This window comes from Notechis scutatus, chromosome Z (genome assembly GCF_049901735.1).
Source record: "Notechis scutatus isolate UNSWTSFEM ecotype Mainland chromosome Z, rNotScu1.2, whole genome shotgun sequence".
NCBI classification, from domain to species: domain Eukaryota; kingdom Metazoa; phylum Chordata; class Lepidosauria; order Squamata; family Elapidae; genus Notechis; species Notechis scutatus.
In genome coordinates, this window is record NC_142025.1 from 79,929,258 (window position 1) to 79,941,907 (window position 12,650).

Sequence of the window (12,650 nt, forward strand, 5' to 3'; positions counted from 1 at the left end):
ACGCCAATTCACATTATGAAAGGCTTTTTGTGCATCTAAAAACATCAGAGCCATTTGTTTTTCAGGATGTGCCTCATAGTGCCTCATTTTGATCAGGATGAATAAAATTGTTTAAGTATCTTTTCAGTCTTTCTGCCAGAATTGAAGCAAAAATTTTATAATCTGAATTTAATAGTGATATAGGTCTGTAGTTTTTAACTTGCTGTGGGTCTGTGTCCTCCTTCGGTACAAGTGTTATATATGCTTCTGACCATGTTTCGGGTATTCTCTTCTTTGTCATAACTTCATTCATAATTTCTAATAAGTGAAGATTCAATGTTTCCTGGAATGTCTTATAAAATTTCACTGGAAAACCATCCAGACCTGGTGCTTTCCCAATGTTTTGCTTTTTTAAAGCTTCTGTTAATTCCATCATTGTTATGTTACTTTCTAACATTATTTCAATATCTTTGGGTATCTGAGGCAAATTTGCTTCCTGTAAAGGAAGGGGAAAAAATCTTCAGGCACTTGAATACCTTAATCCAATTGATTCCAATTATATAGAAAAAAAGAAAAAAAATACAAAATGGAAAAAGGATTAAAAAAAAATAGGAAAAAAATTGAAATGACAGAAATCTATATATTCCCCTTGCTAAAAAGGTAAAACAAAGGGAGGAGGGAGAGGAAAAAAAGTAGACTTATTCTTGCATCAAAGGACTCAAGTTCAAATATAAAAATCCAATTGGGGGGAATAGAAAAAAAAAGGAAAGAGAAAATGCAATTCTGTCAATAAGCAAATGTTCGAGCAAATGTCACTATATGTTCGAGGCTCTTTACTAAATCAAAAACAAAATTTCCAGTTCTCTTTTCAAGGTCACTTCAATCTCTTTCACAATTCTCATACTCCTGGACAATGCCCCTGGATAACCCCCCACATTTTCAATTAAAAAGTTTCAATTGAATTTTTAAAAAATATTTTTAAAAATAAAAAAAAATTAGAATTGAAAAATATTTAAAAACTGAAAAAGAATTTAAAATGAAAAACATTAAAATTTTTAAAAATTAAAATTTGAAAAAGATTTAAAATGGAAGAATTTAAAATAAAAAAATAAGTGAAAAATTAGAAATTAGAATTTTTTTAAAAAAATCTACAGATTTTAAATGTAACAATCTGCAAAAGTTCTTGGCCCTTTATGAAGTGATAAGCACTTTTTGTGGGAAAACTCAGGCTGTTTTCTAGGAGATACTTTGCTTTTAATGCTCTACTCCCTGCCTGGAAAGTTTGTCCCTTTCCTCCCTATCCACAAGTGTTTCGTACTTATCCTTTTTCTCTCTGCCTTCTTCCCTTTGAATGCCTGGCCACTGCTGGGATTTTCAGGCGCACTGCTCTCAGCCATTGCTATGGACACTCTAGTCCACTGTCACACACACACACTCACATTTATATCATATATATTCACAGACACACACACATTGTCATACACATAATCATATATTTCATATATATTCATACACATATAATTATATATATATGTCATATATTCATACACATATAATGTGATAGGAAATTTGTTGCAATGTATTACATTATTTATTGAGTTTATTTTCAATGATAATGATAAAAGATATTGGATTGGATGACATTATAAAGATAGAACAAATAAAAATATTGAAACCACAACAGCTGAAACATGTGTTCATAGAAAGATATATTGAAATGTAGCAAGGGAAAAATAATAAACAAAATAGAGATGGGTTGTGTGTCTGAAGGCTATCCTGAAACATGACTAAAATACATATTGATGAGTAAACAATAGCTAACATGCAACACTCTCACAAAACTCTGCTAAAATTAAAAATTTTAAAAACACTTGAATAACTATTCTAAAAACAAGAGCAAACTTTTTGCTCACAGAGCAATTCATTATCTTAGTTACTTAAAAGAGCTTCATTCTGCAAGGACCATATTCTTTGACTGTAGTTTATCCATTTCTTGACCAATATTTCCTTCCACTGTATCACACTGTGCAAGAAAAGCCTGAAAACAAAAATAAAGTCAAACAATATTTGTCAAAATATAATGTTCTTACTACATTTCTATGATAAAAGTGACAATTAATTATTTTAGTTATTAATTGTACACTGAACATTGAATGATTCTGTTAGAGCATCTTCTTCCATATATATATGTGTGTGTGTGTGTGTGTGTGTGTGTGTATGTATGTATTATATATATATATATATATATATATATATATATATATATATATATATATATATATATATATATATATATATATATATATATATATATATATATATATATATATATATATATATATATATATATATATATATATATATATATATATATATATATATATATATATATCTTTGGTTATTCGGGTTTTCTCCTGCGTAAGATTGGAAGTATCTAGGCAACGTTTCGATGAAGTCTCATTCATCATCTTCAGGCTTGTGTCTTCAGCTCTGTGCTTCTCAGAATGATGTGAGCTTGCAGCTGCTTCACTACCCACTTCAAACCCCTCCGAGCCATACATGAAGCGAACTGACCCCCACCATGAAGATGCGGCACGACCACGAACTCGAAGCCAAACAACAAGATCACAGCTCACCAGCTCAAATCCCCCAGCAACTAAGACTAACCTGAGCACAACCAAGCCCCCACCTGAACAGAACACAACTCCAGCCAATCAGAACACGGCCAACCCCCCAACCAATGAGAACACACCCCCACCCAATCAGAACACAGCCAAGCCCCCACCCAATCAAGTCACACCCCCACTAGCAGTTAAAAGGAAGAAGCAGCTGCAAGCTCACATCACTCTGAGAAGCACAGAGCTGAAGACACAAGCCTGAAGATGATGAATGAGACTTCATCGAAACGTTGCCTAGATACTTCCAATCTTACGCGGGAGAAAACCCGAATAACCAAAGATCCACATACAAATACCCACGAGAACCTCAGAAAACACACACACACACACACACGTATGTATGTATGTATGTATGTATGTATGTATGTATGGCCTTCAGCTTTGTTCGGGTATTTTCCCACGTCATTATAGTTGTGCTTTTAAAGTTGTAGCAACGTTTCAGCAGAATCTCATCTGCCATCATCAGGCTTCTGTATTGTGTCCGTCTGTGAGTCAGACTTTTACAGTGGTTTCAGATTTAAATTTGGGGCAGCCTATTGCTGTGCCAGAATGGTTTTTTCTTCATCCTGATTGGTTGGGAGTCTTGGTCTGTGTTTATTGGTCTCGGAGTTTGCTGTGTTCTGCTTGATTGGTGTCTCTAATATCTTCTGTCTGTTTTTTGGCTCTTTTTGTATCTTGATTGGCTGGCAGCATTGTGTTACTTTATTGGAGGTCTTTAGTGCAGCTTGGCTTCGGGTAAATGGACGGCTATCATTAGTTAGGAAGCTGGGTTTCATCTGGGTGCCTGGTTGGGATGTGTTTGAGCTGGAAGTATCAGGGGGGATCTGTTTGTGCCCAGGTGTTTGCCTGGCTTGTGGTGTGGACAAACCCTGAAAAGAGACAGCAGCATAATCATCCTCCCAGCAGATAAAGGGAATGCCACTGTAGTAATGGACAGAAAAGACTATGAAACAAAATTGACAGACCTACTTCAAGACTCCACATACAAACCCATAAACACAGACCCAACCACATATCTGGAAAAATTAACCAAGAAGAAAATTATAACCAGCCACATAAACAAAGAGATCCAACACACGATCATACCCAGAGAGAAATCTTCCAGATGCCCCAAACTATACGGCCTCCCAAAAATACACAAAGAAGGCATACCTCTCAGACCCATAGTCAGCTCCAGAGGAGCACCACTACAAAACCTAGCTAAACACCTAGCAAAAGAGCTACAGCCCCATGCTGAAACAGCAGCTTCTCATGTACAAAACTCATACCACTTCTTGGAAATGATCAAAGATCTACACGTGGAGCAAGAAGATCTGCTTGTAAGTTTTGACGTGGTTTCACTATTCACTCAAGTCCCGATAAAAGAGACCCTTGAAATCATCAAAAATAAATACCAACCAGCTAAACACCTCATGGAACTATCAGAACACTGCTTAACCAACACATATTTCATATACAAAGGACAAAGATACAAACAAATAGAAGGAGCCCCCATGGGATCACCACTGTCACCTGTCATTGCAAACCTGTTCATGGAAGAATTCGAATCCAGAGCCCTGGCCAATGCCATCCTCAAACCCAAACTATGGTTAAGATACATCGATGACACATTCGTGATTTGGCCCCATGGACAAAAAAACCTAAACAATTTCCTAACACACCTAAACAGCGCACACCCCAAAATCAAGTTCACCATGGAAACAGAAACAAACAAACAACTACCATTCCTAGATGTACTAATCTACAAAAAAACAGATGGCACACTAGGACACACCATATACCAGAAGAAAACACACACCAACCGCTACCTCAACGCCCAATCCCACCACCACCCAGCACAGATAAACTCCGTGGCTAAAACACTAATTACTAGAACCAAACGCCTGGCAGACAAGACACATATTAAGACTGAACTATGCACCCTGACTAAAATATTGACAGCCAACGGCTTCCACAAAAGCAAAATCACCAACTTGATCCACAAAAACACACTGAGACATAATAGAGACCCAGAAGATGAACAGACCCATGGAACAGCTGTCCTGCCCTACATAAGAGGCACTACAGACAAAATTAGTAAGATACTATACAGACACCACATCAAGACTGCCTTCAAAACAGACAGAAAAATAGCAGCCATCCTCAGAAACCCCAAAGACAAAATTGACCTGGAAAACCAAGGCATATACGAAGTCCCCTGTGCATCATGCCTGGCCACATACATTGGACAGACCAATAGAAGAATAAGCACCCGCCTGGATGAACACAAAATGCAGTCAAAAAGCTGGAACACACTTCCTCACTAGTCCAACACATGGAAGCCACAGGTCATAGCATCAACTTCAATGGCAACAAAACCCTAGCCACTATAGAAAATTCCAGCCACAGAATCATCAGAGAAGCCATAGAGATTGAAAAAAGACCAGAAAGCATGAACAGAAGAGATGATTCCACCAGGCTGTCAATCATTTGGAAGCCTGCACTCACAAACAAAAAAATCTCCACACCACAAGCCAGGCAAACACCTGGGCACAAACAGATCCCCCCTGATACCTCCAGCTCAAACACATCCCAACCAGGCACCCAGATGAAACCCAGCTTCCTAACTAATGATAGCTGTCCATTTACCCGAAGCCAAGCTGCACTAAAGACCTCCAATAAAGTAACACAATGCTGCCAGCCAATCAAGATACAAAAAGAGCCAAAAAACAGACAGAAGATATTAGAGACACCAATCAAGCAGAACACAGCAAACTCTGAGACCAATAAACACAGACCAAGACTCCCAACCAATCAGGATGAAGAAAAACCATTCTGGCACAGCAATAGGCTGCCCCAAATTTAAATCTGAAACCACTGTAAAAGTCTGACTCACAGACGAACACAATACAGAAGCCTGATGATGGCAGATGAGATTCTGCTGAAATGTTGCTACAACTTTAAAAGCACAACTATAATGACGTGGGAAAATACTCGAACAAAGCTGAAGGCCATACATGTAAGTACCCGCGAAAACTTAAGAATACCGTGTTTCTCACATAATAAGGCCGGGCCTTATTTTTGAGCCCGAAAAACGGCTAGGCCGCTTTTCGGGGTAATTTAATTTCCCCCTTTCATCCTCATCTAGAGCGCCCGCAGCAGCCTCGCCACCAGCTGCTCCTAACGGGCGATCATGGCGAAGCGCAGAGAGCTCCCTACTCCCACCAAACACCTTTGCTGCAGACCCAAGACCTTTGGCACCTGCCTCTGTTGCTTTCCCTTCTGCCCATTCCGCTGCCGTTTGGAGTGCTGCCGCCGTTTGGAGCTGCCTCTGCCGTTTGGAGCTGCCCCTGCCGTTTGGAGCCGCCGCCGCCGTTTGAAGCTGCCGCTTCCGCGTTTGGAGCACTACCGCTGTTTGAAGCACCACCGCCACTCCAAACACGGCGGCAGCTCCAAACGCGGAAGCGGCAGCTCCAAACGTGATGGCGGCACTCCAAATGGCGGTGGCGGCTCCAAACGGCAGAGGCAGCTCCAAACACGGAAGCGGAGCCACCGCCGCCGCTTGGAGCTGCCTCTGCCGCTTGGAGCCGCCGCCGCCTTGAAGCTGCCGCTTCGCGTTTGGAGCACTACCGCTGTTTGAAGCACCACCGCCACTCCAAACACGGCGGCAGCTCCAAACGCGGAAGCGGCAGCTCCAAACGTGATGGCGGCACTCCAAACGGCGGTGGCGGCTCCAAACGGCAGAGGCAGCTCCAAACACGGAGGCGGAGCCACGCCGCTTGGAGCCGCCGCCGCCGTTGAGTGCCGCCGTCACGCTTGAGCTGCCGCTTCCGTGTTTGAGCTGCCGCCGTGTTTGGAGTGGCGGTGGTGCTCCAAACAGCGGTAGTGCTCCAAACGCGGAAGCGGCAGCTTCAAACGGCGGCGGCGGCGGCTCCAAACGGCAGAGGCAGCTCCAAACGGCGGCGGCTCCAAACGGCAGAGGCAGCTCCAAACGGCGGCAGCAGCTCCAACGGCACTCCAAACGGCGGTGGTAGCTCCAACGGCACTCCAAATGGCAAGTCCCCCACCCTTCCCCTATTTTGCATGTTTTAAACTAGGCCTAAATTTGGGGGAGGGGCTTAATTGATTTTATGCCTAGAAAACATGCTGTGTCTTCCTATTGGTGGAGGCCGTATTGTTGGAGAAACACGGTATATATATATATATATATATATATATATATATATATATATATATATATATATATATATATATATATATGTTTTCGTAGATTTTCACGGGTACAGCTATGTACCGTGTTTCTCCAACAACACGACCTCCCCCAATAGGAAGACCCAGCATGTTTTCTAGGCATAAAATGAAATTAAGGCCCTCCCCCCAAATTTAGGCCTATTTTAAAACATGCAAAATGGGGGGAAGGGCGGGGGGACTTGCCGTTAGGAGCGCCCCGCGGGCAGCAATTCCTCGCCATCAGCTGCTCCTAATGGCATATCATGGCAGAGCGCAGAGTGCTCCCTACTCCTGCCAAGCACCTTTGCGGCAGACCCAAGACCTTTAGCACCCGCTGCTGTTGATTTCCTTTCTGCCCATGCCACCACTGTGTTTGGAGCTGCCACTTCCACGTTTGGAGCTGCTGCTGCGTTTGGAGCTGCCACTTCCACGTTTGGAACCCCACCGCTGTTTGGAGCACTGCCGCTGTTTGGAGTTGCCATGTCCGCATTTGGAGCTGCCGCCACGTTTGGAGCTGCCGCTTCCGCGTTTGGAGCACTGCTGCTGTTTGGAGCACCACCGCCATTTGGAGCGCCGCCACTTCAAACACAGCGGCAACTCCAAACGTGGAAGTGGCAGCTCCAAACATGACGGCGGTGCTCCAAATGGCGGCAACACTCCAAATGGCAGAGGCACTCCAAACACGGAAGTGGCAGCTCTAAACGTGGCGGCGGAATGGGCAGAAGGGAAAGCAACAGCGGCGGGTGCCAAAGGTCTTGGGTCTGCAGCAAAGGTGTTTGGTGGGAGTAGGGAGCTCTCTGCACTTTGCCATGATCACCCGTTAGGAGCGGCTGGTGGCGAGGCTGCCTGCGGGGCGCTCTAGATGAGGATGCAAAGGAGGGAATTAAGTCACCCCCGAAAAGACGGCCTAGCCGTTTTTTCGGGGCTCAAAAAATATAAGACCCGGCCTTATTTTATGAGAAACACGGTAGGTCTAGGTGTGTTCGGGTCTTTTCCCGTGTAAGATTAAGAGTATCTTGGCAATGTTTCGGCGAGGTCCCAGTCGCCATCCTCAGGCTGGCGCTTTCGGCTTCGTGCCAGTGCAAGCAGTGTGTGATCGGAGCTGCTGTCTCTCTATAAATACTGGTGGTGGGGGCTGGGCTGGTTGGCTGTGCTGCTACCTCTTGATTGGTTGATGGAGTTGATGTTGGTATAATGGGCTGTGTGATGGCCTTGTGAGTTTTGTTGTGGAGATATCCTGGATCTTGTGCTGTAATCTCTTGGGTCGTTTGTTTTGTAGTGACCTTTTTTCCATTAGCCTCTTGTGTTTTAACGGCTTGGGTAATGGGTTGTGTGATGGGCTTGTGAGTTCTTTTGTTGTGGTATCCTGGGTCCTGCGTTGTAATCTCCTGGGTCGTTTGTGTTTTGATCTCTTTTCCATTAGCCTCCTGTGTAGTAACGGCTTGGGTAATGGGTTGTGTGACGACCTTGTGAGACTTATTGCTGTGGTATCCTTGGTCTTGTGCTGTGATGTCCTGGGTCATTTGCTGTGTTGCAACTTCTTGAGTTCTTGTGGTGTAATTTCCTGAGTTTTCTGATGTGATATCCTGAGCAGGTGGCTGTGATGTAGCATTCTGGGTTTTAGTCTGGCTTCGAGTTTGGGGTCTGGGTCTGTGTTCTTAGCATGTGTCAGCTTGTTTGGTTTTGGGGTCGGGGGGTGCAACAGCTGGAGAAGCAGCCGTGGTCTGTTTTCTGGATGGTGGTTGTCCTTCGTTTATAGGATGGGCTTGGGCCTGGGTCTGATGAGGGGGACTGGCAGTGGTGTCCCGTGTTGTTTTGGGTCTGGAGTTAGTTTTCGTGGCTGGGACTCGTTTGTTGGAAAAGACCCGAACACAGCTAGACATACATACATACATACATATATGGTATTCAGTTTGTTCGGTATTTCACGTCATATAGTTGTGCTTTTAAAGTTGTAGCAGTCGGCAGAATTCATCTGCCATCATCAGAAGCCTGATGATGGCAGATGAGATTCTGCTGAAACGTTGCTACAACTTTAAAAGTACAACTATAATGACGTGGGAAAATACCCAAACAAAGCTGAATACCATACATGTAAGTACCCACGAAAACTTAAGAAAACACACACACACACACATATACATATATATATATAAAGTTTTCTTTCTCCCTTTCATTTTCCTTCTCCCCCCTAGTGTACTACCCTTCATTTGACAAAGGAACTGGTTGACAAACCACATGTAGCCCTTAATGGAACTACATCTACATCGAGGGAAGTAAGCAGTAGGGTAACCAAGGTTCCACTTTAGGCCCAAGACTCCATATCTTCATAAACAATTTAGATAAGGAAATAGAAGGGAAACTCATCAAATCTGTAGATATTAAACTGGCAGGAATAGCTAATAGCACAGAAGATAGGCTTAAGATCCAAATGGATCTCTATAGACTTGAACACTGGGCTCCATCTGATAAAATAAAATTCAACAGAGAGAAAAATAGGGTTTTACATTTGAGCAAGAAAAAACAAATTTACAAGTATAGATTAGGTGAAACCTGTCTCAATAAGCAGTAACTGTGAGAGGGATCTTGGAGTGGACAATCACTTAAATATGAGACAGTAGTGTGTGGCAGCCATCAAAAAGCCAATACAATCCTAGGTTGCATTAACAGAGGAACATAATCATTATATGAAGCATTAGTACCACTTATAAAGCCTTAGCAAGGCCGCACTTAGCATACTACATCTGGTTTTGATCACCGTATTATAAAAAAGATGTTGAGACAGAATGGAGAGAAGGGAAACAAGGATGATTAGTGGTCTGGAGGCTAAAACATACAAAGAACAGTTGCAGGAACTAAGTATGTAGTCTAGTGAAAAGAAGGACCAGGAGTGATATGATAGCAGTGTTCCAATGTATAAAGGGCTGTCCCAAAGAAGAGAGGTCAACCTATTTTTTAAAGCACCAGAAGGCAAGACAAGAAATGATGAAAACTAATCAAGGAGAGAAACAACTTAGGAGAAATTTTCCTAACAGTGAGGACAATTAACCAGTGGAATAGTTTGTCTTCAGAAGTTGTGGGTGCTCTACCACTGGAGGCTTTTAAAAAGAGGCCGGACAGGCACTGGAATGGTATAGAGTCTCCTGTTTGAACAGAGGACTGGACTAGAAAATCTCCAATGTCCTTTTGAACTCTATTGTTCTGTTTTTCATTTACCATATTTGCATCCTATTATTATTATTATTATTATTATTATTATTATTATTATTATTATTATTATTATTATTATTATTATTATTATTATTATTATTATTATTATTATTTGCTATTTTTTCTGGAAAGAAATATGGAATCGTACAGGTTTATGTTTTTGTTCATGAAAGAATGGTGGCATATGCATATGGAAATAATTTTATAAATTATTAATTATTACTATATTTTACAGATAATTGATTTTAATTGGTAATATATTCAATTGATTTTTAATCATAATCCTTTTGAAGATGGTTTCTGGAACAAATACACACACACATAAGCTTATGCACACAAAGAAACCTAAGTTATATTAAAAAGGTCTATGTAATCAATGTCATTTATTGCAAAAATTTGCAAACATTTAATAATTTGCAATTGTTTTTATTCTTCAAATATGAATGTGTATTTAACTGTCATGAAATAATAAATACAAGTACTTGCTGGACAGACTTCAGGAACTAGGAGGAACTTTTGCAATGGTTCTTCTCTTGTCTCTGTAGCTGTTTCCAGTGGTGTTAGTGGAGGAACAGAGATCTAGACTTAGGTCCTTGCAACGTGGAATGCTGCAAGGTTCTGATCACTCATCTTTAAATGTTATATGAAATGGATGGACGAGGTCATTTGATGGCATGAGATGCAGTATCATCAGTACACTCTACTTACTCAATCAGTATATTGTTTGCTGGTCTTTTATTGTCTTTGGTTTGGGCTGATTGACTGTTACAACTTCATCCTTGGCCTAGGATGTCATGCTATTTCAGTGCTGACTCAATAAACCTGTGGTTGTAAAGGCTTGGGTGGAAACAATCTGTCTCTTATTCAACCCTATAGTCTTGTTATATAAGCAAAAAAGGATTCTGTGCTGGACCTCTGTCAGCCTCCCGAGTACACCAGACAGGAAACAAGACTTGACAAGTTAAATCTATTTTAAAGCTAAATTAACTGTATCTTGAAATTCTGAAGGTACAAACCTCTCAATGCCAATTTTAACCATTTACAATTTCTGATTTCTAATCTCTGCTTTACATCAAAACACTCTAACTTTATTATAGAACTTACCTGAACTTTTTTCACTAGCCCTTTCTTTTTTTGTTTACTATCATTAAAGTTGTCTGGTAGAATCTGAGAAGAATAAAAATAAATAATCATTAAAATTGTCTGGTACAATCTAAATATATATATATATCTTTGATGAGAAGTGAAATGTCTTTAAGGAAAACGAAGGAAGTCCAGTTGCTTCTTGAAAAAGTATCTTTGGGACAACCATGACCTGGATAACTGAGAATCTTCATAGACATCTTGGAGCCCTTGTTATTTAAGAGGTAAATTGACTCCCATTATTAAGTGTTGAATTCTAGTAGAGACATAATGGCTTCAAAGGTTTGCCAGCAAGAGAAAAACAAATTCCCTGCTCCTACTTTGTCTGCTGAAGAAAAATGTTAACAAATATATTTATAAATAAAGGCTTTAAAGAAGCTGTCAATAAACTGCTGATAAATGTTGCTTAATCAGAAATAATCATTATCCTTCCCAGATCCCATCAATATTTTTGATAGAGGGAGAAAAAAGCTTTCTTATTTGGAACTTTTAGTGTTTGGGAATCTCTTTTCAGGATTTATAAAAGCATTCAGCAAATATCAGCACAATGCTGCAGAACTCCCCCCCCACCCAAAGATATGACAATTAAAGATAATTACATGAGACACTAATAAGAAAAGCACTAAACAAATAGTTTAGAAACAAGATTTGAAAATATTAATATCAGCCACTTAAATATCTTTATGGAGTCATTTTTCAATGAACATTTTTTAAAAATAGATACAATCAGGATATTAATACCGTATAATGTAGGGTTTTGCTTTAATTTAAAACTACCGTATTTGCCGGCGTATAAGACGACTTTTTTGCCCTAAAAACATGCCTCCAAGTGGGGGGTCGTCTTATACGCGGTAAATACATTGTCACTCGGTGCAAGAGCGACGGGGCGGAGCTCCGCAACTTGCGAAGCCCCTTCAAGCCCAGCCAAGTCTCTCTTCCTCCTCCTCCCACCCACCCACCCACCCTCCGCCCGGCTCGGGCGCTTGCGAGGCCAATCTGGAGGTGGGGTGGGGTGGAGCGGGAGGGTCTCTGGCGGGCCGCTCGCCCAGCCAGCCCCGAGCCGCGTAATGGCCCGGGAGTGGGGGGAGAAGGTGGTGGGGTGGACTGTGGCGCCCTCCTTCTGGGCAGCGGGGCGGGGCGGCAATTTGCTCCTCCCGCTTCTCCCTCCCTCTTTGAAAGACCGGGAGGGCTGTGCTTGGGGCGGGGGGGGATGTCCTCAGGAAGTTCCTGATGGGACCCCGCTGGGCAGGGCCACCCGGCTCCCGAGCTGCTTTCCAGGGTCCCCTTGGGAAGAAAAGGGTCCGGTGGGCGGTGGAAGAAGGCGGGCGCCCTCCTCCCGCCCCTGTCCCATCCCGTCCCTCCTCTTGTCCCCTCCTCCCCTCCCCGCTTAAGAGAGAAAGATCTGCCTCCCTGCACCGAGCTTCCACCCGG

General features: G+C 42.1%; 1 protein-coding gene across 6 annotated transcripts in view; it reads right to left on the bottom strand.

Moving 5' to 3' along the window:
* Positions 1 to 1,547: 1,547 nt before the first annotated feature.
* BAG1 (BAG cochaperone 1) overlaps positions 1,548 to 12,650 on the bottom strand; it is a 66,777-nt gene continuing 55,674 nt past the window's right edge. For all 6 annotated transcript variants that reach the window (XM_087947146.1, XM_087947147.1, XM_087947144.1 and 3 more), the window contains 2 exons: positions 11,181 to 11,243; positions 1,548 to 2,017 (listed from right to left, as the gene is read on the bottom strand). In XM_087947146.1, the coding sequence (XP_087803272.1) occupies positions 1,928 to 2,017; positions 11,181 to 11,243 (153 nt within the window). In that variant the 3' untranslated portion in view covers positions 1,548 to 1,927. The remainder of the gene's footprint in view (positions 2,018 to 11,180; positions 11,244 to 12,650) is intronic.